The 27,976-nt window shown below is 31.8% G+C and overlaps 2 protein-coding genes and 1 long non-coding RNA gene across 3 annotated transcripts; 2 read left to right on the top strand and 1 right to left on the bottom strand.

Annotated features, from left to right (window-relative positions):
- The first annotated feature begins 1,265 nt into the window (after positions 1-1,265).
- On the top strand, positions 1,266-9,283 carry LOC143083045 (inactive pancreatic lipase-related protein 1-like). Its single transcript, XM_076259181.1, has 6 exons — positions 1,266-1,429; positions 5,302-5,579; positions 6,292-6,520; positions 7,741-7,842; positions 8,327-8,407; positions 8,922-9,283. The coding sequence occupies exons 1-6, from the start codon at positions 1,381-1,383 to the stop codon at positions 9,158-9,160; spliced, it is 978 nt and encodes a 325-aa protein (XP_076115296.1). The 5' UTR covers positions 1,266-1,380; the 3' UTR covers positions 9,161-9,283.
- A 3,376-nt stretch (positions 9,284-12,659) lies between these two features.
- Positions 12,660-19,218, top strand: LOC143083046 (uncharacterized). Its single transcript, XR_012980535.1, has 4 exons — positions 12,660-13,145; positions 14,437-14,505; positions 16,513-16,749; positions 19,156-19,218. It is a non-coding gene; the product is annotated as an uncharacterized LOC143083046 (long non-coding RNA).
- Positions 19,219-21,565: 2,347 nt separating this feature from the next.
- On the bottom strand, positions 21,566-27,880 carry LOC143083047 (inactive pancreatic lipase-related protein 1-like). The gene is made up of 6 exons (XM_076259182.1): positions 27,743-27,880; positions 26,123-26,409; positions 25,235-25,463; positions 23,945-24,043; positions 22,366-22,446; positions 21,566-21,820 (listed from the first exon to the last, which is right to left on the bottom strand). The coding sequence occupies exons 1-6, from the start codon at positions 27,792-27,794 to the stop codon at positions 21,579-21,581; spliced, it is 990 nt and encodes a 329-aa protein (XP_076115297.1). The 5' UTR covers positions 27,795-27,880; the 3' UTR covers positions 21,566-21,578.
- Positions 27,881-27,976: the final 96 nt, after the last annotated feature.

Below are 27,976 nucleotides of genomic sequence, written 5' to 3' on the forward strand. Positions count from 1 at the left end.
TGAAGTGATCGTTTGAAGTTTCCCATTCTTGTGCTACATATTTGAAACAACAGTACAATTTGTAAAAACAAAAGTACAAACTCCAAGGAAAATTTCAAAAAAGTCACCTATCCAATGGAAAAAGTCTGATGCTCAAACACATCGAACGAACAGAAAACAACTGTCATATTCCTGACTTGGTACAAGCATTTCCTTATTTAGAAAATGGTGGATTAAACCTGGTTGTGCAACAATTCACTCAAATGATAGTTGAATGTGTTTTTTGATTTGATAGATGCTTTTGTGCCTTTTTGTAAATGATTATTTATTTTGCGATTGTAACACAGTGATGACTGTTGTACCCATATTTTGACTATTTTATATTATGTCTGTTTTGTTCACGCATCGTTGTAAACAAAACGAAAGTTGATGCGACTATCATATATGTGAGAGGTTTAGCGCTATAGAACAGGTTCAATCCACCATTTTCTACATTTGAAAATGCCTGTACCAAGTCAGGAATATGACAGTTGTTGTCCATTTGTTTGATGTGTTTTGTCATTTGATTTTGCCATTTGATTAGGGACTTTACGATTGAATTTTCCTCAGAGTTCAGTATTTTTTGTGATTTAAACTTTTTTTTTGCATAGAATTCAATTAAAGTGACAACAATGTGTCAGCAAAATACACAGTCATAAAAGGTATCAATGTCAAATATTAGGGCACAACAGTAATCATGGTGTTACAATCGTAATCACTATAAAAGCAAACAAGTTTTTCAACAAATAACAACAAAATGGTGTACAAATACTCTATAAAAAAATGAAAGAGTGAATAAAAGGGACTGTTATTCTACTCTAATGTGTAAAAAAAATGTTTTTTGTTTTAATAAAAATGTTAATAATTTAGAATTCCGTAACGAAATGTGTTTAACAATAGATAAACAATTGTATGGTTCTTTCAAATAAAAACAAGAAATATTTCAAAAATGGTCTGCAATCCTTTCGAAATCAAAAGAGGGACGGAATGACAAACGAACGAACAAAGACTGATTCATACACTACTTGCTTTATAAAGCGTGCGAAATAAAATGCCCCTTTTAAAGACAACATTGATGATTATATGGTGTAAATGGTCATTACTGGACCATATGCCAACATGATAAATGTGATTATGATTGTCAACAATAGTCTTATCTTAAACTGCTTATTAAGATACTGTACTTATCTTCCTATCTATAAGTACATGTCCTATATATAGAGAAAGGTGAAAAGGGAATACAGATCATTAAGCTAACGATTCTATATAGTAGTTGATATGATTTCTTCTTATTTCTAGCTATACAATACATGGGAGTGATATTTATCAAAACATTTTCTACTTTTATATCATTTGAAAAAAATGATTTTCACGATATTACCACTAGTATTAGTATGTGTATATGCAAGAGGTAAGTCTCTTTTACAAATAATATTTCCTATATGTCTGAAAGTATATTTCTATTAAGACTCAAAAGATGACACAAAAGATTTTTAAATTGATACCCCACTTCCCAAATGAAAAAAAGCACAAAAAATAAATAAGTCGTAGATTTTTTCTCGTTTCAGTAAAAATTACAAAGGATGACAACAAATTGTTACCCTCCCTTTTTTGACAATGAAAAAAAACCCACGTTTTTCGATGAAGGAATTAAATTTATTTTGGTGCAATGATGTATGAAAGAATTAATAAAAGGGACTGTCATTTTACTCTAATGTGTAAAAAAAAGGGGCTAGAGTTTTTTTCAAAGGATAAGTATAAATAAATGGCTTATTGATGTGAACGTCAATGTTTCGTTTTCTTAATTGTTTGACTCTGTAATAAACCTTTGTAAACTTTCAAAGATCAGCTTTTTTTTTATAAAATGCGGTTACAGCTGTTTCAAATTTTAACACGAACATGGTTGTTTCTTGTATCTAAAAAGTGTGCATGCATACGTATCAAGTAAGAAAAGGGTTATTTTTCAAAGAAAGGATTTAAATGTCTTCATCATTATTTTTTTATTTTGTTGTTCGTTTTTTTTGTTATTGTAGGGTTATGGGGATGGGGTTAGGTGTCAAAGAATACATATTGTTTTGTTAGACGGAATAACCGTTTCATGTGCATAAGAAGTAAAATCACAAAAATACTAAACTCCAAGTAAAATTCAAAACCGAAAGTCCCTAATCAAATGGCAAAATCAAACGCTCAAACACATCAAACGAATGGATAACAACTGTCATATTCCTGAGTTGATACAGGCATTTTCTTATCTAGAAAATCGTGGATTGAAACTGGTTTTATAGCTAACTAAACCTATTACTTATATAATAGTCGCATCAAATACATGTTAACCGAGAACCTCGATATCTGAGACCAGAAATTGTCACAGTATGCTTCTTTAAAACTACAGATACCCTATTTATATATTTCCCTATCCTATCTTAAAGGTGCACTAGCTACGAGACACATACAAAATTTACACTATGATTTTTTTTGGTTTAATCTTTAATGAAAGTGAAATAGTGAAATAATAATTCGCTTTTAGAAGCTAGTATGGTTAAATTTTAAAACAAACTATGAAACAGCGATGATGAATTGTTTACTTGCAAGTGAATAATTCGACTTCATATTTATATTCATGTTAACCTAATTTAACCCCTTATCTAAAGATGGAGTATGCATGATTGATGGGATTTATGCTATAAAAGGAAAATAATGTCAACATTGAAAGTGAAACAAAGGTAAATTATTTGATTACCTAATTCGATCCACCAAAATGTTCTGATACAGGTAAAATCGAAATTTAATTAATTTATTTAACCTTAAAATTGAAATAAAAAAAAAAACATAGAAAAATTCTTTTGCACGAAGTTCATTTATGTTTATGTTTATATTGTGTTATGTGACTTTCTGTTGTTTTCGGGGTCATCTAGACTAAAATACACACGAAACGAATCTACATATTATAGAGCAAATGTCTTGTAAGCTTTTTCTTTTAGACTTTTAATAACTTGTATAAATATTTTACATTGTTACGAATATAATATGAGAATTTGAATCAAATCCGTGAACATGACTTAGACCCTTTAAGTTTTCGACCATAATGATTGTTATTCTCTTCAAATTATGAGAAAACCAAATTGTTTCTTTCGAAAAAGTCTGTAATTTATCAACGAAAAAGAAAGAAAACATGTTAGATATTTGTTGTTTTCGAAACTACAGTAGCATTCTTCTGTAATAAGAAAAAAATATGATTATATTATAAATTATTTTGAAGCAATAAATCTATCGATAAGCATCTTCCAATACAATAACCCATGTCAGTTTGATTTCCAAAACACGTTTGATATGTATCGCTTCGTATCAATAGAATAAATATTGATGTTAAATGTATTCTATGACATCTATGGAATGTAGCAATTTAAAGTCGACGTCCAAAAGCCAAAACAATTAGCTGTGTCAGATGATATGGAAGGCAAAGATATTAATCGATTGCACGTAAAACTGGTAAAACATCAACGCAGTTTGTCCAAGTGGCTAAGTCGTGATGAACGGCGTTACTATGTGTTGTTCACCGTTGTTTATTTGTGTTTTTGTTTCTTTTTTAATAGACGTCTCTTATGTTATTTGGTCTGAACTGGTCCGTCCGTCTGTTTGTCAATCTACTCGTTAGTTCCGTATCAGGTTACTATTGATTGAGGAAAAATATCATAAAGTTATGGTCACACCAACTTGAAACTTAGTACAAATGTTCATCATGATTTGAACTTTTGATTTTTTTTTTCACGGTATTACGGTTGTGACCCTAATTTTTCCGTTTTTTGGAACTTTTGTCACCTTTTACTAGCAATCCGATCACTTTCGACGACAAGACTATGCCCATGGCACTGAAAAAAAGTGTAATTAGGCAATATGAAGATTCAATTTCTAATCAGGAAATAGAAATATAGAATAACGCAAGCCAATCTCAAATTCATCATTTTTTAGACTGCAACTTTTATATGCGCTTAATGAATTTTGTTTTTCTTTGTTCGTTTCATTATAGTAGGTCGTCTTTGTCTCGCTCTCCATTTTTTCGGTATAACTCTCTTTCTTTCTGTTTTTTTATTAAATTTCATTACTATTTACACCACGTGGTCGATACCACTGCTGGTTGACGTTTCATCCTTGATGGTATCACCAGCCCAGTAGTCAGAACTTCGGTGTTGACATGAATATCAACTATTAAGTATTTTTTTCATAAATTAACTGTTTGAAATAGTGTGAATTATTCGAAATACTCAGGATTTTTGTATCCCATGCATAAATTACATTAGGCGTATTTGGTAAAACCTTTTTAGAATTTTGGGTGATCAATGCTCCTCTATTTTATACTTTTTTTCCTTCCTTACTTTTTTTATCTGAGCGTCACTGATGAATCTTATGAAGACGAAACGAGCGTATTTCGTATCAATTTATCAGCCTGGCATCTTTGATAATTATTAACACCATGCACTGGTCGATGATACTGCTTGTGGACGTGTCGTCCCCGAGGGTACCACCAGCCCAGTAGTCAGTCCTTCGGTGTTGATATGAATATCAAATATGAAATCATTTTTATAACTGTTTGAAATAATAAGGATTTTCATATCCCAGGCAAAGATTACATTAGACGTATTTCGTTAAACCTTTTTGAATTTTGGGTAGTCAATGCTCCTCAATTTTATACTTTTTCAGTGAGCGTCACTGATGAGTGTTATGGAAACGTTTTTCGTATCAATTTATAAGCCTGGTATCTTTGAAAATTAATTACACCACTGGGTCGATGATGACCAGCCCAGTAGTCAACACTTCGCTGTTGACATGAATATCAATTATATAGTCATTTTATAAATGTGTGCAAAAGTATGAATTATTCGAAATACTTAGGATTTTCATATTTCAGGCAAAGATTACCTTTGCCGTATTTGGTACAACGTTTTGGAATTTTTGGTCGCCTATGCTCATCAAATTTGTATTTTTTGGTTTTCATTCTATTTTGATCTGAGTGTCACTCATGAGTCCAATGAAGATGAAACGCGTGTCGTATCAAATTATAAGCCTAGTACGTTTGAATTTTATTTTTCGTGTTTTTTCTGTTTAAATTATCGTAAAATTAATACCGAGTACAATACAAATTAGGCGAATACTTCAAATAATAATGCATCAAATGTGTATCTAGATCTCCATCGACGAATAAAGATCGCATTTTTCTTTCTCTGTTTATGAGCTTTAGCGAAAGAGAGAGGATAATAGTTTGTTTTGTTCTTTTCTATGTTTTAGCTGCTGAGGTTTGTTTCAGTAACATTGGATGTTTTCAAAACACGACACCGTATAATAATACCATGGGGAAACTGCCAAAATCACCCGACGACATTAGAACTAGTTTTACCTTGCACACGAGGGATAACAACACAGTACAGTTAGATGCAAGTAATTCATCCAGCATTTCTAGTTCAGATTTTAAACCACAGCAGAAAACTATCTTTATAGTTCATGGATTCCACAGTAGGAACACAAGTCAATGGATTAAGCCTTTGGCTGACGCTTTTATGACACAGGTACAATGTATAAAATACTATCAATTTTTAATTAGTTCCAAACTCACATCTTAAGTAGATTTTAGATTGTATTAAATATTTGTTTTAGTCCATTTCAGTCACATTTAATCTCAAGTATATTCCTCCTTGGCTTTAAAATTTTAATTGTACGTTTTTATGATAAATCGAGATTAGGCAAGCGTTATGTACGCAGCAAATATACAGAGTGCTTTTTCATTTACCTTTACAAATAATAAAAAATCTTGTAGAGTTAATTTGAATATTCTTTTTATTACACTTTATTGGGTCATTGAATTCATGACATTTATTTCGTATTAAAAATAAATTGTCCATGACATTCAAATGTTTCAGTTCGACAGTTCATAATGGCGGTAAATTCAGAAGAGCGGAATTTATAAAGTGTTATTTTTATTTACTAATTAATGTTCCATAATTGTTCTATCTATTATAGAGGGCCCTCGTGGGGTTTTTGATTATGTGATTACTTGGCCGTTTTTTTAATGATTATTTGATTATTAAGCCAAATATTTCATGATTATTTGATTACCTAGGACTGTATTTTTAGTTTATGATTATTTGATTACTAAAGATAAGCAAATATTTAATGATTATGTGATTATATTGGCAAAAAAATGGTGATTATGTGATTACTAGGACCCCCCATGAGGGGCCTCATTATAATTTTTATCTGAAATATTGTTTTATTTTTCAGGGTGAAATGAACATTATTGTAGTTGATTGGTCCGGAGGTGCATTTGATCCATATGACCAAGCCGTCGCCAATACACGTGTAGTTGGTGCTGTTATTGCTGAATTAGTTAAAAGGCTCCACAACGTAACAAATACAGAGTATTCTAACGTTTATCTAGTAGGCCATAGTCTAGGAGCGCATATATGTGGCTATGCTGGTGAAAGGCTACCAGGTCTTGGAAGGATTACAGGTACAATATTAAATAAATAATTTCCATTGAAATCTATTAAATTGATTTCAATGCCTGAAAATGAAATGTGTTCTTATTTCTGAACCTTAACTGTTATGGGAATGAATTTTTGCATGTCTTTTCGTATTTTTTACGCATGCCATATGTGCTGTCCTTTGTCGATTTAATGAACTGTTTAGTTATCCCCATATAATATTGAAACTTTTTAAATATGGAAAGGAAGCTGTGTTTTTGGGAATTCGCAGAGAGAAACATATACCATGTCAATACAATATTTTGCACAAAATGATTGATACAGTTGTTCAACTTTGAGTTAGCCTTTTCATTTAAATTTATCTGATTTTACACCTAAGATATATGTATCCGACAAATGAGAGACACTCACCGGCACAAGTTAAAATTTGGGGGGAAAAATCAAGTCAAAACAATCTTCTACAATATCTTTTCTTTTTTCACTTGTTTTTTTTCTCTAATATTACCATATAGAATATGTAATATCTTTTCGGACTTAAGATCTCTTATTGACTGAAATATTTACCGATATACCAAGCAATTAACGATATTATGGATTGAATGGACAAAATTAAATATAGAAATGATGGAATATCCATCTTTTCAAAATGATAATATGTTTGTGAACTAGCTTTCTCTGAATCTGAAAGTACTCTGTGTCGTTTTTTTGTCATTCGTACCAATCCAGTGAGTTAATCACTTTCCCATTGGCTGTTGCATTTCTTCTGAAGTTTGTCTGTAATACCACTGTCCAAAGTCAGGGCATTGAGCGCTCACAACTACGCTTAACAACGCCGCATTATTTATGTCCAAAGCCACGAACCCGCAATGAAGCATAAAATTTGTCGATAGTTCATGTTTGCCTATTTTTGTTTTTTTTACAAATCGTTGGTCGACTCGTTTTAATTGTTTCACATTCTGCCTTGTCTTTTAAAGATGGGTTCACAGTTTTGGTTCTGCACTTTGTTAAATATCCGTACGATGACCTATAGCTGTTACATCTACGTCATTTAGACTTTAGTGGATAATTATCTTATGGCAATTATTCCACGTCTCTTTATTTTCATATTATACGGATACATATTACCGTTTCTGTTTTACTTTCATAGATCATGTGTTTAGTTCGCCCAGAAGGCTCTCTGGGTCGCTAGACATGTTGAATGTGTGTATTATCTATTACTATGTCAGTTATATTTGCTATGTTTCAGGTTTAGACCCTGCAGGGCCATTCTTTCAATACACTGATTCTGCTGTTAGAATAGATTCGACAGACGCAGATTTTGTGGATATAATCCACACAGATGGGACCAGTAAGTTGGAACTTTTCGAACATGAATTAAAGCAAGATATTCACACCCATCTGGATTGACTAGTATTTTAATTACATGAACTACTTAACTTATATATTAGACCTATCTCTTCTATAAATGCTGTTTTGTGTGTGCGTTTGAATACTTCTGATCATATCATTTTCAATTAATCAAAATCGTGCACTTCCTTCATATCTTTATATTCTAATAATTTTATCGTTCATAACATTTAATTTGGTTTTCTTCTTTTTTTTAATTTTGTTACATTGTGTCGGTCTATACGTTACAGTTGTCAAATATTTTTGACAGAATAGATGCTGATAGATTCATCAGTCGTTTTGTTGTTTGACTTTTTTTGCCATGCCCTTGAATTCGTTTTTGACTTACAAGTTTGATAATCCTTTCTGTAATATTTCGGCTCTCTTCATAAATAAATTGAGTCATTTCATTTTATTCATACAGTTTAATGTATAATTTCTTTCAGGATATGGTTTGAATGAAGCTGTTGGTGACGTTGATTTTTATCCAAATGGCGGTGTGCACCAACCAGCATGCCTCTCCGATCGTAAGTTATCATTTTGTCTAAACCGGCAGCAATTATTTTGACGAAAACAAAAACGCAATATACTGGTCTTCTAGCTTAATGTGTTCATCGTCACCACGAGTTTCTACGACTACAGCTAATATCTTCAGTGAAATGAAAATATAGTAAAACATAAAACTTCTCATAATTAAAAGTAAATTGCAACGATGACATACACAAAAAAAAAAAACCCAACCCCAAACTGTTCAATCAATTTCACTAAAAATACGAAGTACTCAGGTCTTGAACATTAAAGTATATACATGTTGGTGGCCTTGGAGTTTTCTACTTTACCCTAGTTCGGTTTGTTGTCGCATTGACACATTCACCGTTTCCATTCTCAATTTTATGAACATGATTATTGATTAAGTAAATGACAATGAAATATTCCAACATCAAAAAACCTAAACAAAACAATACGACATCCAATGGTTAGTGTTTATATACATGTACCGTTTCATAAACATCACTTAGTTTGAGATATCTTTTTTTTCAGATTTAGATCCATCAATAGCATGCAGTCATGTCAGAGCTATTTATTACTTTATTGAGTCTTTAAATTCATCTTGTCATTATAAATCCTTTCCATGTAAAACAAAAGATGATTTCGATTCCGATAAATGCAATTCGTGTGGAAGTGGATGTCAAGAAATGGGATATAAGGCACATAGGAACGTTTCGGGAACATTTTATCTTAAAACAAGATGGCATTATCCTTACTGCTCACACTCATAACATGATAAGATTGTTCATAAATTAAATTAGTGTTTGTATTTTAATGTCGAAAACAATGTTTCAACGTCATTTTGTTCTAATTATGCATATAGATATAAGAACTATTAAAAGTTAAATATACACTGAACGAATAAATGTGATCTATGCGCAATGTAAACATAAAAGCAATAAAATAAGGGATGAGATGTTAAACGATTTTAGAAGGACAACAATAACCTTGAACACAATGCTGCCAATTGACCACTTTTGAGTTTGTCCGTCACCGGAAAATAACTCGTCAATTATGCGCGCCTTTATGACGTCATTTACCAGATAGAGGGGATCGCCTGTATCCCTGCACTATAAACGGTCATCAAGCTTCTTTAAAATAGTGAATGTCATTGTTCTAGATATAATATTTGTTCTAGTACTTAATCACAATTCCATAATGACAGCAGTGCTGAAAAACAATTATTAGAATTCAATTTGCCGAATAATTCGTGCAATACAGCTTTATAGTTTTTAAACCACTCGCTCAACATTGGAACGAAGTGACGACGCCCCTAAACGCACGAATGATGTTCACGAAAACCAAATTTGTTGACGGCAATGCATCGAACTCAAAAGTTGTCTACACAGCGAAATGAAAAAAAAATTGTTGTAACGTATACATAATGGAGAAATAAATAATTTTGTTGGTCATACTACGAGAACAAAAGTGAAAATGTATAGTCATACCAAACGCTTATCAAATCTGGTATATATGAGAAATAGAGAGACCAGATATAACACTAAATAGGTAATCATTAAATAACGAAAATTGTATCAAGAGGTCAAATAAACACGAAGTACGATTTGAGAGTACTTGCAGTTACTTGCACTAGTTAAAAGCCCAAAACAATTAATAATTAAAAATATGCATCAGAGACTAAAATCAACTAAAACACATGTCAGGGATTAGTATTTTAACGTCATGAACAGTCAAAGAAGACATGATTTGTGAAATGCAAAAAATAAAAGTATGGACAGGTAGTAGGATAGTTAGGAGTTATCCTCTAAATAGAAAAATAATGAGGATGTGAATTTATACATCCCGTTTGAAAAGAATACAAATTTACTTATGATTGCATTTGCTTACTGATGACAAAATCGATATGTTTGCCAATGTAAACTACATTCAAAGATCTAATTACAACATTGGTAAGATAGCCTTTACTAACAAGTTTGTTAAAAGGTTCGATGAGTTTACACGGATCACATAACAGTACATTGTTCAAGGTCAAACCACTCGACCTCTGTAATAGTGTGATCATATTGACAGTAAGAGTACCCACAACACAAGTGTTTTCTACAGCTCGGAAGTAGTAATCGTTCGCTCCATCTTTCCAACTCACAACTATTACATTTATATCATACTGCAAAATACATACATACAAAAACGATTAGATATAATGTTGAATGTCTCTCCGTACTTTTAAATTTCCAAATACTGATGAAATTATTTTTAGATTTAATCTATAAACGTACGGTAAAGATAATCATTATACCATATTTTGAAAGAATAAAAACATATCAAAGATATCAGATCATATGATATGGTACGCCACATGCGTTTCGTCTATATGAGACTCGATTCAAAATAAAAAGACTAAATTAAATACGAAGTTGAATGAATGAATGAATATTTTATTTGCAAAAGCATATAGAACATGCTATTGCAATACATGATATATACATGATGTGAAAAAAAGACTGATATTTAATTTTAGTTTCTTGTGTATAATTCGGAGTTTAGTATGACGTCCATTATCACTGTACCAGTATACATTTGTTGAGGGGCCAGTTGAAGGACGCCTACGGATGCGGGAGTTTCTCGCTACATTGAAGACCCATTGTCTGCTCTATGGTCGGGTTGTTGTCGCTTTGACACATTCTCCATTTCCTTTCTCAATTTTAATATAACAGAGAACAATACAATAAGAACACACATGTTGTAACTAACCAATAATATCAGATCTAGCTAACAGAAGAGTTTATTTATGTATTTCTTTTAAACAAGTCACAGTGTGAATGGTTGCATTTTCACCTCAAAATTTTCTCGGAGTGCAGACAAACCTGTGCATCTAAAAAAAGTCTTAAGGCAGAGCATGCCCTAGATAAATGAATTTTAAACGTATTCTATTTTTAAGAAAAAATTTTAATCTTCTGTGTAATAGTTTATCAAATCTTAAAAACAAAAATGCCATACTAAAAAAGGGTTATTTGTTATTTGTGGTAACTAAATCCTTGACTTAATAATTTACCAGTAATGAAATTGGGAAAATGCCAAAGAGACAACAACCCGATCAAAGAGCAGAAAACAAACAGTACTGAGCAATAAACAAACAATTGGTCTTTAACACAACGAGAAAATCACACCCCCAGAAGCGGTATTCAACTAGCCCATTAACAAAAATGTGTACTAGTTAAATGGTCGTCATACTAAACTTCAAACATATAATCATAGTGAACCATAGTTTAAAATTACACGACGTCAGGGTTAAACATGTCTTCATTGGCACTCACACCACATCTTCCTATATCTATTTGTGTGATCTCAACCCCCCCCCCCCCCTCCTATACCTGTAGCCAATGTTGATAAAAAAAAACATACATCAATACGCATTTGATCTGGTAAACAAGTAATCACTATAAAAACGGCAAATTAATCATATAATCAAAAAACCCATGAGGAGGTTCATAATCTCTTTTGTCATTCTCATGCTCATGATCATATTTGAATTGCACGAGGTCACTTATAGTTGTGAACAAACTTTCAAGAATAAATGTTCTTATAGATACAAATACAACTTACAAAATTGAACTTTTCCTATACCAGCTGAAACATTGAAACTTTATAAAAAAGGATTTTTTGTGACAATTAAAGTAGAATGCTATTACTATAATGTATATCAATCCAACTTAATTTCTGACTTCATTAAGCCCTAATGTGAGATTGCTGTAACTAATTCATTGTTTTTAGGTCAGATTTTTTGCTCCATGTTAAAGGATTAACTTGAACTTAGATATTTAGAACGGCAATTGAAGCTTAGTTACTTTGCCTTCGTTTATGAACGTGTAAGGATTTTGTGTTCATATTTATTATTTCATATCGACAATTGTCCATTTCCCAGATATTTCATAACTTTCTGGGGGCTTCAACCTGTTTATATTTATAATTTTAATAATTTACTGTATATGATCATTTTATTGTAAAATGAAAGGGAAAATGGATTTTCTCGCTACATTGAAGACCTGTTGGTGACCTTCTGCTGTTTTTTTTTTTCTATGGTCGGGTTGTTGTCTCTTTGACACATTCCCCATTTCCATTCTCAATTTTATTTAGTTCATTAGAAACGAACATTTCATTTTGTATTTTATCTTTATTATTAGGTAATTTCCTGCGTATCAGAAATCCTTTAAATTACAAGTTGTTAAACAGATTTCGATATTATGTTTTCACATCTTGGAAGTAAGATAAGATACTGCCAATTACTGACTATACAATTCTTGATTACAAGAAATTAACCTTTACCACATTACAAGATTAAATTTCTTGTATGCAAGATACTGACAAAATACAACAAAACGTTTGAATATTGTGATTCTTTATCACTCCGCAGTTTATTGTACAGAAACGTTGCAATGGATAGGAACTTTGTTTTGTATAGCACTATTATTTGTTATGTTTTGTTGATGGTTGGTGTCTTACCGTCCGTAGCTAATGAATGTAGTGGGGACAGTTGTAGAGATGTGATTTCAATGCCGTTAATGGATGACATGAAAGCTACTTTAAAGGCTGATTTAGATGTTACAAATATGAACAATCATTTGAAGGCATACATCGAACAAGAGATACAGAAGGGTGTAGAAACAGCCATGAAAAATGTCGTGAGACAGCTGATCGATAACAAACTAGAACAGACAAATGCAACAATAGAGGCCACGATGCACGAAGAGCTTACACGTATGTTATTTATTTTGGTTTACTTTTTTTCAGATTATTTTTTTATTCTGAATATGTTAATGTTTTTTTTAGAAAACATATACTGTACAATGCTTTATATTGATTTGAAAATATTTAAGATATAGACAAAAACAATCAGTTATTGTATGATACCGAATCACCAGAAATGAATAAACAAATGATTTAGACCAGAGTAATATAGTTTGGATCACTTGTTAAATCGTGCTGAACTTTCCATGCAGAGAACCCATTTTAATTGGTTATGTTTTGATCAATTTTTATTTTCCTGGACAATGTTTTGTCGACTGTTGCTTTTATCATTGATTTAATTATTTTTTTTCGTCTAATTATTTTTGATTGTCGCTCTAGTGTATTTTCTTCTTCTAGTGATACCCGTCTATTTCCTTTTTAAAAAGTGAAGAAAGTGTTTGATATGTTTCGAGATACGTTATCAAATACAGTCACTTTATATTCATAGCTGACTTAGTCTAAGCGAAGAGCCGGAAGATACCAAAGAAACATTGAAAACTCATAAGTAGAAAAAACTGATAACGCAATGATACAATTTTTTAAGATACGTCAATAAAATACAACATAGAAACCGAAGATTAAGCATCACGAACACCAGAAAAAAAAAACGTATAATGCACGGATGATTTTGTTGACACGTTTAGGTCCTTTTACTGTTTTCAATATTCTGTAGAGTTTAAGGTTTATTCCTTCTTCATTACTCCATTTCTCCATATGTGACCAACCTCATCGAGATGTAATTAAATTATCATAACGACGGTTGCCATATGTGGAGCAGGATCTGCTTACTCTATTTTTGGTAAGGTCCGTGGTGCCCAATTTTTGGTTTTCTATTTTGTGTTTTGTATACTGTTAATTGTCTGTTGGTCTTATTCGCTGTTTTTGTCATGGCGTTGTTAAGTTCAGTTTCGACTTATAATATAAAAAAGAAGATGTGGTAGGATTTCCAATGAGATAACTATCCACAAAAGACCAAAATGACACAGACATTAACAACTATAGGTCACCGTACGGCCTTCAACAATGAGCAAAGCCCATACCGCATAGTGAGCTATAAAAGATCCCGATAAGACAATGTAAAACAATTCAAACGAGAAAACTATCGGCCTTATCTATGTAAAAAAATGATAAGTTTATAAGTTTGAATGTACCCTTGATATATTTCGCCATTCTTTCATTAGCCTTAGTTTATACGTAAGTTTTATTCCGTTAGAATGTGTTTGTACATTAATTGTTTATGGGTTATATATTTTTTCGACAGGAATTGGCGTTACCTATGTCAGATGGGGAAGAAAAGGTTGTCCTGACGGTGCTGAACTAGTATATACAGGTATAGTGGAATGTATTCTGATATCAAGGTGCACGCTTGCCTTTATTTTTAGTTTTTACTTTGAAAGGCTTAAATCTCAGCTTTAAAACGTCGCATTTTTTTTTGATAACCGAAACGTTTACCATAATTAATGTAATGTTCAAAAAGAGGATCTCAACTATTTCAATATAAAACGTTGTAGATAATGCATCTTTACGGTGTTTAGTTACAACCCTAAAAAAAGCATTCTCTAATGTTTGTGCTATTTTCACATTTATTGAGCTGTGTGAGAATTATTTTTATCCTCACTAGTATAATGTCTATTCTCAGCAAATGATTGGTGACATATTTGATTATAACGTTAAAATATTCTTGATTTTTTTCTTTGAATTTCCTATTGTGACGTCTTGAAAAAGATGTACATGCCTGATGATGTCACGTTTAAAGAACACAACTTTCTGCAAATCTAAAGGAAGGATAAAAATCATTTGATAAACAGATTCCACCACTAAAATTCGTGTATTACGATTTTTCTCCACTCTCAACAGTTGCATTTAAATATTCAAAAATTTTCTTAAAAAAATTGAGGTTCATAATGAAATATACTAGTTATACCCCTCCCCTTAAGAATGTGTCTGTTCTATTTGTGGCATTTTTACAGCGGATCACCGGGAGGGCATTCACGTGTATTGTTGACACAGACATTTCTACCCACATGACTTGCGTTTTTCACCGACATTTCGTCTAATTAGGCGGATATTATCGAGTACATAATAACCTTCATTATCGCTGTTATATAATAGTTCCATGAAAATGATTTTAAAGACTTTAGATAAAAGATATGAAAATGTCTTGTCGTGAGAAATATATATATCAATAACAATATTTATGTTAACACATGCGAAAAAATGTCTCAAGAACGTTTTGCAACAAACGCGGGAAAATATGAATGCCTACTCAAATCAAATCTTTTGATCAGCGAATTATTACAGAAGAGAGTCCATAATGCACTTGCACTGCACCATCATTAGAATAGTCGGATATCATGATATATGCAAATGGACGAAAAATATATATAACTGTTATTATAATATATTCAAATATTAATATAATATATAAAAACAAACCAGAGTATACCAGAGATATATGCATACATATGTGTCTCTGTTAGTATACTAATAACAAAAGGATTACATCACTAAAAAATAATAGTTATTACGGTGAGATTGAATCCCCTGTCATTTATTCATCATCCACAAACGACCATCCACCAGAAGTTGTAATCATCCGATGTCCAGTACTTCAGTACTTTGATTACCTATTATGTCTGTTTGTTCTGTTCACACATCGTTGTCAATATAAATAGAATTATAAACGACAGTCATACAAGTGAGAGGTTAAGCTAGCTATAACACCAGGTTTAATCCATCATTTTCTACACAACAAAATGCCTGTTCCAATGCCTGTTCCAAGTCAGGAATATGACAGTTGTTGTCTATTCGTTTGATATCTGACCTTTTGATTTTGTCATTTTGGGTTTTCCTTGGAGTTCAGAATATTTGTGATTTATTTTTTCCCTATAGAAATGAAAAATAAGAAAATAAGATATGGTCATTTGGTAGAGCAAAATAATTGTAAAACATCAAGAACAAGTATGAAGAGAACATTCAATTGTCATGTACGTGTAACACAAAAGTACAACTTCCAATACAGAGTGTGAATCAATAAGATTGTATAGTTTGTTTATAAAAATTATATACACACAAATGTGACAAGATTTGGCTTGCTTTAAAGTGTTATAATAAGTTTTTTTCATTATAAAATTCAGCACACATGATGTCTGGTTATAACAAAAAGTACGTAAAATTGGTAAAAACAAACCCACCAAATGTTCACTGACGATGACTTAACAGAAATAAATTAAATACTGTGGTGTTGATACACTAAATGCGGATTTTATTCTTTTTCATTCATATCTGTTTAATTTGTCTTTTGTGTATGATTATTTTCATTTACATTTTTGTGCAGGCCAAGCTGGTGGTAACAAATACAATAATGAAGGCGGTGGTGTTAATAATCTTTGTCTTCCAAATGATCCAGAAAATGGAGAACGCCAAAATTATGATAATTCTCAGGTTTATGGTGCTGAATACATCACACCTGCAAATCGGAAACCACATGGAATGTCGAGCAATTTGTTATATAAAGAGGTATCATGTGCCGTCTGCCACAGGAAGCAGAGGTCTTCTATACTAATTGTCCCTGGTAAATATGCGTGTCATTATAGTATTATGAGAGAAAAACATCAAAGACTATAAGTCTTACTAAATAACAACAACACTGATAACTATCGTAATAATAAAAAAATACGAAATATAGAATAAAAATATCTTAATTTTCCCATTCATATTCAGCATTATACGGCTAAGGCAAAGAAATGGATCTTTCCTCTGATGCTCTTAAAACTTCCAATAGCTACTGGCCTTTCCCAAGCACGATTTCATAGGTTTTGAAATCTATTGGGACTGGTTTTTATGCGCCAATCTACCCATCTACGATAGTACATGGGCATTATGATTTCTAGTATGTGTGTTCGTTCGTTCGTTCGTTCATTCGTCCGTTCGTTCGTTGTACCGTTCGTTCATCCGTCTGTCCCGCTTCAGGTTATTTTTTCTGGTCTAGGTAGTTTTTGATGAAGTTGAAATCCGAACAACTTGAAACTTAGTACGCATAATCTTTCTAATTTTAATGTAAAAAAAGAGGTTTTATCCGAATTTCACAGTCCACTGAACACATTCTTGTTTTTTTGTAATTTATGCTTTTTATGCGACAGCATTCAGCAGACAGATGTGGTTTACTAAGATATCTTCAGTAAAAGCCATTAAATTTCGACCATGCTTTCGTATTCATCTGCCGTTTTTTATTTTCTCGTTCAAGTTATTTTTCTTTCTGTTGGTAGCTGTGCAGGTTTTTATTTAGTGTTGAAAATTGCTTTACTTTTGTATAATATGGTCTAGAAAAGCAAATTATATGGTGTATCGCACAAAATATATATCCATCCTCAGCGAGGCTGTTTGAATGATGTGTTGTTCGTAGAAGTTTTTTCTTCGTTATACGTCTATTTTATCAGAGTAGTTGTGTGTTAATAGTTGGTGTGATCTGTTGTACTGTTTAATAGTTTTGGTAATTCCTGCTATCCTTTAAAGATATTGCACAGAAAACATTACTATCACCATGGTTTGCCTCGTTGTGAATGTAAAAAAAATGTGCTTGTATATTCCCCAATTAAATAAACCCAACATATTGCTGTTAATTTTTTTAAATGAAGATCAATTCACTTACATGAGGCTTAATTGGTGCATTAATACTGACGTAAACCTATAATTTATGATATAATAAGGATATAATTTAACTTTAGATGTAACACGTCTTCTGATTGGCTGACAGTGTTCTGTCGATCAGCTCATAGACATAAATGTGTACCTTGACCACGGTATATGACGTCATCGACTTTTTTGTGATTTAAACGTTAAATATAAAATTTAGAATTAAAATATATGGGATGACTGTAAAAATCCCTTTGTCTATTCGAAATAACCATATTTTTAAAGTTAACGATGAGTCTGTTGTAGAAAATACGCATAGCGGGTTATTTTAAAGTGTGCACCACATTTTTACGTTATTTCGAATAGACAGATAACATATTACAGTTAATTCTTATAATTTAATTTTAAATTCCATTTTAAACCAGAGTAAACCATGAAAAATCGTTGATGACGTCACGGTCACATGACTTAATAATGTCTATGAGCTGATAAACAAAACGAACACAGCCAATCAGAAGACGCGTTACATCCAAAATTAAATTATTACAGTTTAATATGGGCACTGTCTAACATGGTGTCTTCCAGAACTGCTGATGACGTTGCTGTATAAAATCTGTTATAAAGTATAACAGATATAAGAGTGCAGGACGATATGACCAGAAGCCATATGAAATTCTAATCAAACCAGTTAAAAGTCCTTATAAAGTTGAAAAGAACGGCCAACAATGATGAATGGTTGTGCTAAATACAGTTAAGATAATGTATTTCTGGTGTATATAATCCTTCGTATTTCGAATAATTAAAATGCCGATATAATCCAATAGATAAATTGTCAGGCATAAAGTCATCAACGGTACCTACTTCACTGTAACCGGATGCGAATTTCGACAAATAATGTATTTTCTGTGATGCTCGAGGCCAAAATATCTGAAAGTCAAAAATTTAATACAAACTATGTAGAGATGATAAAAACGAAAAAGACCAACAATAAAAATAAGAATAAGAATAAGAATGTTATTTATAGTTTAAAATCCAAACAATTGGATTCTTACTAAATCAAAAAGGCAAAAACCCGAACTAGCCTTAGGTACCAGACCTATGCATCAAGAAATTACTTTCTTTATCTAAAACTATTTTCCATTTTTTTTCTATAACATACTTTTGCAATATAATCATAAATAATCTTCCGGAGCCATATACATGTACCTCTTAACATTAAAATGTGATAAGCAGTTCTAGAACCAGTCAACATACGTAAGTAACTTTAAGGACCTTCACAATATAAAAAATATTATCTACTGTGACATATGTCTAGCTTTCTACATACATTTTTATATACTTATAGGCAGAAAAACCTGTTATAAAGACTGGAACGCTGAATACAAAGGATACTTAATGGCCAATCATATCTCCCAAAAAAGGACTGATTACGCATGTGTTGATGTAAATGCCGAACCATTCGACAATAGATCATCCCATGAAAGTAGCAGTGTCCTCTTCTATGCAATAAGAACCAGCTGTGGTAGTTTGAGATGTCCCCCGTACACCGCAGAGGCCGACGTTTATTGTGTGGTATGCACCAAGTAAAAGTACAATTATTAGACTGGTGCCACAAGAGTTTCAAATATATTTTAAATAAAAGCATGACGTACCTTTTCTACGTTATTAATATTATGTAACGTGTCTATTTTAAAGATTTAGCTGTTAATCTTGTCCTTAAATTGAAGAATTAAAGCATGTGGTATGGGTTTTACTCATTGTTGAAGGCCGTACAGTGGACCTATATTTGTTAACTTCTATTTCATTTGGTCGCTTGTGATGACGGTTGACTCATTGGCAGTCATACCTCATTTTAATTAATCATCTGATTCATTGCACTTATACGTGATATGATAATTATATTAAATGTATTTTATTTCGTTTGAAATAGGGGTTTTCCCGTTTGCTATTTGTAGTAATTATTATAGATGGGAACTAGTATAACTAGTTCGGATACTGGTTTTGTAACAGTATGTACTATTTATAAATTTGATGTTAGGTGCATAAGGGACGAGGAAAGTTTTGGCGGTTTTTACGGGTGGGGTTAAATGGTACTATATAAAGTTTGGCATTTAAATTTATTAGTATCGAAGGTGCTCGCAGTTACGTCGAATTGAAGTTGGTCACATAGGTATATATGCAGTTGCTGCTGTACGTACAGGCGTTGGAGGTATTAGCCGAGGAAAGAGAAACGATGAGAAAGAGGAACAATGTTATATGTCATGTATTTATATATTGTTTCAATCGAAGAAAAATGTACAATAAAGTAAAATAAAATATTGTATCGCAAGAGAAAATAAGATGTTACTGCGAGCAACTAATCCTATATCTGTGTTTGTCTTGTTTATAGCCTATTGAATTTAGAGATTAAATACTTTAAATTCGGACGAGCAGGGCGAGGGAGAATTTAAATAAATTTTACAGCATATTTTGATTTTACAATTACGGAACAACTTTGGTATTTAAAAAAAAAAATATTTTCACTATGTCAGGATCATCCTTCTGATTTATATATTTGAACAAAGCCTTGATAAATTTACTTTAAGCACACAAAGCTTAATGAAGCATACTCTTTACGTAATAATGAAAAATACTGTGACATCACATAATCATTCAGATGACAAAACAACAATGTAAGTTTATCACATAGTCAAAATATACCTTTCCCACTGTTACAACTAAGGTACGTATTAATCAATGAACTCGTCCGCATGGCCTTTTCTGCTTTTTGAATGGATAAATAATTTAAATTCAAAAACTATTTGGAATTTCAACTGATTGAGCGCCAAGAACGATTTTTATGAAAATGAAACATGCTTCTGACATATTTATTCATACGCTTATATATTCGATGATTTTATTTCTGAACCCATTGTACGTTTACGCTCTTCAATTGTAACCAGTAATTTCGACGGAATTATTTCCTGAATATAATACTCAAAGTCGTGATCTGGTATGAATTGGATGGAAATAGCCATAAGAACAAAATATGAACATTTTTCATACCAGATTCAACATAAAAAGAGGTTAACATGAGTTTCCGTGCACGAATGGAAGGGTTGTACTTTTCAAAAAGACTGTTTCGTTTATGAATCTGTATAAAACAGAATCACAAAAGTATGCAATATGTAATCGAAGAGAAAAGACATGGATTATATAGTGTTTAACCCTTAGGAAACATGGTATATTGATTAGTTGTTATTTAAACAAGTGTTGGGCAGTTTTGGAGCTCTCTATGGTTCTTTTGTATTTTGTTAGTAAATTGGGTTGTTATAATGTTCACAGTACCAAGCCGATGAGCCGATTTTTTCAATCAATTTTCAAAGCTTGTGTTCTAGGGTTATGCTGTCAGGCCCTTCATATTCATGTTTGCCTGTTTCTAGCCAGGAACCTATTATAGATCGTTTCAATTTTTTTTAATATTAACTGAAACCAAACCGTTCTTTTCGTCAATTGTTTTTGTGTCTGGATCCATTAAATCTGGTATGCTTGGCGAAATGCATATGATTATTCAAAGACAATAACAATTATAACATGAGGCTAAACTATCATAATTAATCCATTGATAAGAAGTTTTCGAAAATCGTTATATTTGAATAGAAATGAACGGGTTTTTTCGCTCTTTATAATGTGCATGACGGTTTTTTTTCTAGTTCTAAAGATGAATTTTTTCAGACAACTCGCGAACCACGTTTCCAGAAAGAAAACAAAAGGAATTTAACAATATTTTTAATGTGAACCAGCACAATAGGGATAATGCCAATTTGTCCTAAGGTAGAAAGTTCCACGTGCGTAGAGTGACAAGTTATAACCCATCTCTTGGCAGCCCTTTCCACAATGAGCGCAGTGCCCATTCTTATAATCATCCCCACTATTGCATGGATGGGAAGTAAAATGGCAGTTTGAATTCACTGATTCAATGAAGTAGTAAACCGCTCTCATGTGACCACAACTGTAGAAAGGTGCTATTGCTACAAAGAAAAGGATATTTTGATGAGTTTTCTGTTATATAAAAATAAGAAGATGTGGTATGATTGCTAAAAAAGAATTTCTTTATACAATTTTTACTTTTACATTTGACTGTATAAGTATATATTATTAAATATTCTTTTATATGTTATCTCATCCGAAATTTTATGCATTTTTAATGCATTTTTATTTTTATGTATATTATTTTTAACTTCTCTGTAACCTTTGTACTTGCATGGTTTTAATGAGAATAAAATATCTATCTATCTATCCAAACAATTACAGCTTTTAAAAGCACTCAAATTAACATTAATGCAGACGTACTTATGAAATTTAGAGATAGGATTGGCCCGAGAGAAACAACATTAATACAAAAACAAAATCAAAATCACATAAATCAGAACCATTTAAAAAAAACCAACATTTTACTGGTGATTTACTACGATTGTACTGAATATATGTTTTTTTTAAGACAATACTTAATTTACATATTGGCAAAAAGATATGAAACACTCATTGAATGTAAATTATATAAGATATACTATACGATCAAAAGCACATCCAGGCTGGTTTTTCCCTCCATTTGGGTAAAAATCTGCATGTCCCATACGATGTTGGAATCCAAAAACTGCAAGCGAGAAAATGAAAAATTGCAAAAATATACATGCTTAGCATTTTGCTAGTAAGATAAAATAAAATGTAAAATTAAGGTTTAAATGAAAGGATGTCGTTGCATTAAAGATTTCCTATGTTATTTACATACATATCAAAATACGTGTACATGTTCACATTTTATGAAAAAAATAATTAAAATTAAAGAAATATTTCATACTTTTAATGTTGAATTACATATTTGAATACCGTTTTACAAGTATTAATGACTGTCAAAATGTACCTTGAATGCTACTTCATACATGTACTAACATTGATAATCTACCAAATTTGATATCATTAACAGTACAATTTAATTGCACTAGATCATGGATGCACTATTTTACTATCGTATCAAAATCGTACCCCAATGGAAAATTGCGTCATGTCATCTTTTATTGAATTTACAGACGTGTACATTTTGTAACGATTAGGTGCCGTCTTTGAAAATATTACCCAAAATGCATTAAGATAGCGAATGGATCCATCAGTGAACTACTGCTTATTATAACAATGCTGTAGCGACACATAAGGGCATTGTTAATCTATCACTTAGACAGATCTTTTACAATGGGTGTGACTTTTAAATGCGTTATGCCTGACATTTAGTTTAACACGTGCTGATAAATAACGATTAAAAAACGATGGAGGTTTTATGTTCGAAAGCCACACGTAGCAAGTGCAGTGCATTCAATCTAAATTCGTTTGGATTGTCATTTTCTTTTCGAATATTGGTGGTTCTCTACCGGTACACTGACTGCCTCCGACATAAACAAAAATTACAACCACGTTATTACATGTTGAAAGTGGCGTTAACCACTAATGATATTAAAATCAATAAATAAAAAGAATCGAACATGATTTTTACATTAATTTCGTTTGCTGGTTTAAATCTTTAAAACAGTCTTCATTTATCCATGCAATTTTACAATATTTTGAGAAAACACTGCGGCGTACTTGCAATTATCTGTCGTGTTATTTGGAATAATATTAGCAATGTTAAAAACCTAAATAGGTACGCAGTTGGTCATAAGATTCAAAATCCAAATAGAAATAAAACTTTGATTCAAACACAGGAGGGCCTAGCCATGACCATTTATTTCTTCTGAGATCAATCTAACAAACGCGCATCGCGTTAACATATTTCGATCATGTTTGTACTTAAAGGAGAGTAAGCAGATCCTGCTCCACAAATAATATCGTTGTGTACGTCATTTTGTACAGATTCGTTAAGTACAGTCAGTATCATCAATTGTAAACGAGGGACGAAAGATACCAGAGGGTCAGTCAAACTCATAAATCGAAAATAAAACGACAACGCCATGGCGAAAAATGAAAAAGACAAACAGACAAACAATAGCACACATGACACAAGATAGAAAACAAAAGAATAAGCAACACGAACCTCACCAAAAAACTAGGGGTGATCTCGGGTGCTCCTGAAGGGTAACTGTTATGTTGAATATAATATTTACTTGCGTCTGAATGTATTACATCGACAAATGTTGCATCCGAAGAGTCCAACCTCACATCCTGATTCGCTCGATTAAATTCCGGACCAGCAGGGTCTAAACCTGAAAATATGAATGGTATGAAATGTGTATGAATGCTTTTATTGTCTATTATTTCTGGTACACTGTATATTTCACTCGCACGCTCGTACATATTATTCAACAGTATTCAACGATATTGTTGCAGTAACACTTTAATAACACCATATACAAAAAGTTCTAAAAGAAGATATGAAATGTACAAATAAAACTTTTCTAAGAAAAGACACGCACACTATTTGAATTCGAATAAACTGGAGGCGTGGAATAATTGTCAAAGACAACTGTTCATCAAATAATCGATAAAACTCGTTTGAAAATTATGCTAACAATGCAGGTCAATAGTGAACCAAGTGGGATAGAAGAAATTATAAATTATTTTCCCCCTTCAATCTATAACTACTATGTATAAACCTTCATATTTAAAAGACCTGTAGCGGCATCTTGATGTTAAAAATTCTAACTTCAGAGTTTTACAGCTCTAAGTTGACGTTAAATTTGAAATAAAAGACGACGAAAGTAAAATGTTAAACAATGCAAAAAAGGACAACTTACAATCTTATCTTCATTACACAAAATACATATATGAAAGCAAAACAACTACACTTGTGGGGATACAGACAGACTCCATGCATTGGATTTGGATATAAGTGCATTGAACTTAATTTGTTTGTGAATTTTCAACAGCTTGATTTAACAGAGTAATGTAGCCGCAAATAACGTAAAATATAAGGTTGATTGCACTCGTCAGCTTGATTTAACTTCACGCACCTACTTTATTAAGGGTTCAAAATGTATAGCCAGAAATGCCGGAATGTATGTCTTATATTCTGACAATAGATAAAATTTTATAAATATTCACTCTTATCAGATATCTTATAGACCTGTTTTTCGAACTTTATAGTAGTTTTATACATTTGAGTTTGACACTAGCATTTCAATAACGCAACTAATATTTTAGCCATTCCCAATAATATCAACTAATTACTATAATCGTTTGCTTGACAAAACACACATAAACCTAACATGCCTTGAAGAAATACAGTTATTTGATTAGGGTTGTCACGAAAAAGGCAAACACAGTCATTCATTTATCTACCGTATTCCGATCGGGTGCAAAAAGATGATTTCAGTTTATTATTAACCTTTTTGCTTAGCGCAAAACTGTATCAACGAAGACGGAAGAAGTTATATGTATAAAAAAAAACTAAGTACCTGTTATTCTACCTATTCCTGGAATGTTCTCACCAACATAACCAGCAATATGAGCACCTAAACTGTGGCCAACTAAATGTACATGGTTCAATGTCAGACCACCGGAAGTGTGTAGCAATTTGACCATGTTAGCAGTAATGGCACCCACAACACGAGTGTTTGCCACAGCTTGGTTATACTTATCATAAGCTCCTTTTGTCCAAACCACAACGATCACATTCACATTAAACTGCCGAAATAAACACATAATAAAATGATTTTAATTAACTTATGAATAGCGGAAAACATATTCATCATAGTGTAAGCATTTACATCGTTAAGCCGACTCTCAGTAGGCATGTTCTGTGTAGGCCAACAAGACATTAACACCATTGACAAAGCAGCTCGTTTTGTCACTTATGAATGCAGAAATAAATCAGATGGTATCAACCCGCATACGCAATTACCATCTTGATTTGCAGGTCTTATTCAGAAGAATATTCATTAGATTAAAATCAAAAAAGGAACATACATAATCAAATGACAAATGAGTAAACCTATACACCAAACAATATTTACACACAGTAACATCTTTCAAATTTCACAATACAAGTAAACCGCCTAACTTGATCATTAAATCTGGCTATGTAAACTTTTTAGATCAAAGTGAAATATGTAAATCTTATCATGTGTTGATATTTCATCGCCATCATATTTGTTAACATATCGGACGTCAGCTTACTCAATTATTCACCATGTATCTTTCACGAGTTTTGACACTAGAATCCTCTTTGTCTTTTCTTCTGAATACATCCTATGATATTTTTTTATTAAAGCTTGATTTTCAATGTATATAGATAAAATTTTATAGAAAAGATGATTTCAAAAATAACATATTCACCAACTTACATTTTTTACGAGAGCACTTGTCATAAGTTTAATCCAATTATTGTCTTCTTCTCCATGGAAACCATGTATGATAAACACTGTTCTGTGCGCACCATTGAAGTGTGTGGATTTTACAGAAGCCCCAGTTCCATTTGGATCCAGAAGTTGGCCATTGGTTGGGTTGGCTCGAGTATACAGATGGAAAGTGGTTGCAATGTGTTCTGGAGAGAGTGGAAGCGTACCGAAAGTGTTCCAGAATGGCGCAGAATTACTGAAGCATCCAATATGAGTATAACATACTTGGTTAGCTATAAAACATGTTTAAATTACTATATTCAACACTTATCTGTACATCACATGTATCATTTCTTATATTTGCTCTTTTTTTTTTTTAAATTATTTCAATCAATAATACGAAAATAATTTCCCAGAACGCACCCTTCCAAACCTCTTTATAATATAAATCTCGAATTAAAAATGTATTCTTCGGACTTATCAGTCTCGTTGAAATCTCGCCTCTGGAATTATTTCCACAAATTGAGATATAAGTGCATCATATTAATGAATTTAAAAAATATATCATAAGCACACTTAACTCTGAAAAAATTGTGTAACTATATAAAATAAGTCGTTGTTTTATTACCAATCAAGTCAGTCTCATTAGCCTGAATGTTGAGAAAATGGAAATGATTTTACCGAAACAAAAAAAATCCCAAATCTTTTTTTCTTTTCAAATTTCTTAAAAATGTATTTATTCAATCATTTATAACAAAGAAGTTGAAATATGCTTTTTGTTCTAAAACAAAAGAGAGAAAATACCAAATTTACAAAATTGACAGCTTGATAAATTTGAGAAGAATAAGCACCAAGTTTTATAAAACTACCTGTAGTTTTTTCAGTTTCATTTATTCAGATTGGTTCATTTCATCTTTATTGAAAGAATGAGAAAAAGTTTAATTGTGGAACTGTTTTGTTTTTCTTCATGATAATAGCCCCAAAAAAAAATGGGTAAAAATTGATGAAAAATGGGAAAACCATCAGAATCGGGTTCTTTCAAATAGCCATAACAAAATATGAAGTGCATCACCATATGATTTTTTCTTCACTAATTATAATTTTACAGTCATATGAAGCTAATAATCATGTTATTCTAGAAAAAGTTTAATTCTAAGAAATATTTGGCTTCAGAGGTGTGCATCATTAAAAAATGTCTTGCATGACGAGTACGTATGTTATAATTATTTGACTCATAAAAAAATGCGTCAAATGTTTGATAATGTTTGTTATACCAGAAAAAATATTTATTATACAATTCGATGCTTCAAAATATAAAAGACTATTGATAATTGTATTGTTCGTACCAAAATATGTAAATAACGTCACGTTATTTGTTGAAATACCATTGTTTATGACGTTATCACAACGTTTTGGTGTATGGTTGAGAAAAATATATTACCAATTAAAAATCCATCATATTCTGAAACAGCGAATTTCCGTTTTGAGACTTATCGTACTAAGAGATGAAGAAGCAAAACCAGCAAATTTGGAAATTCATTAAATGTAAATATCATAGTTATTGTCATGTTTTATGAGAAAACACATTTTAGAAAAATCACTTCTAATTGTTTTTGGTTGACTTACCATTTGCTACGAGCAAAAGGGATGCAGCAAATAGACTTACACACCACATCATAGAATGTTGTGTTGTGCAGAAACGGAACTGTTAATATAAACACCAATTCACAGTTTAAATAGTACTTGATAAGAATATGTGTCAAGTACAAGTTAGAGCGTACAGAAAGACTTATCAGTGACATTCCTGATATCTATATTTAACTTACCGAAATTTCCAACAAGATGATTTTACAACATTTT

The sequence above is a fragment of the Mytilus galloprovincialis genome, chromosome 7 (assembly GCF_965363235.1).
Source record: "Mytilus galloprovincialis chromosome 7, xbMytGall1.hap1.1, whole genome shotgun sequence".
NCBI lineage: Eukaryota > Metazoa > Mollusca > Bivalvia > Mytilida > Mytilidae > Mytilus > Mytilus galloprovincialis.

Bases quoted from the DNA above. Each gene is read 5' to 3' on its own strand.
- LOC143083045 (XM_076259181.1), top strand. From the start codon at position 1,381: ATGATTTTCACGATATTACCACTAGTATTAGTATGTGTATATGCAAGA. The intron at 7,843-8,326 runs GTAAGTTGGAAC...AATTTCTTTCAG, and splicing joins AATCCACACAGATGGGACCA to GATATGGTTTGAATGAAGCT. The intron at 8,408-8,921 runs GTAAGTTATCAT...CTTTTTTTTCAG, and splicing joins ACCAGCATGCCTCTCCGATC to ATTTAGATCCATCAATAGCA.
- LOC143083047 (XM_076259182.1), bottom strand. From the start codon at position 27,794: ATGATGTGGTGTGTAAGTCTATTTGCTGCATCCCTTTTGCTCGTAGCA. The intron at 26,410-27,742 runs GTAAGTCAACCA...CATGTTTTATAG, and splicing joins CCTTTTGCTCGTAGCAAATG to CTAACCAAGTATGTTATACT. The intron at 24,044-25,234 runs GTACTTAGTTTT...TCATATTTTCAG, and splicing joins AGGAATAGGTAGAATAACAG to GTTTAGACCCTGCTGGTCCG.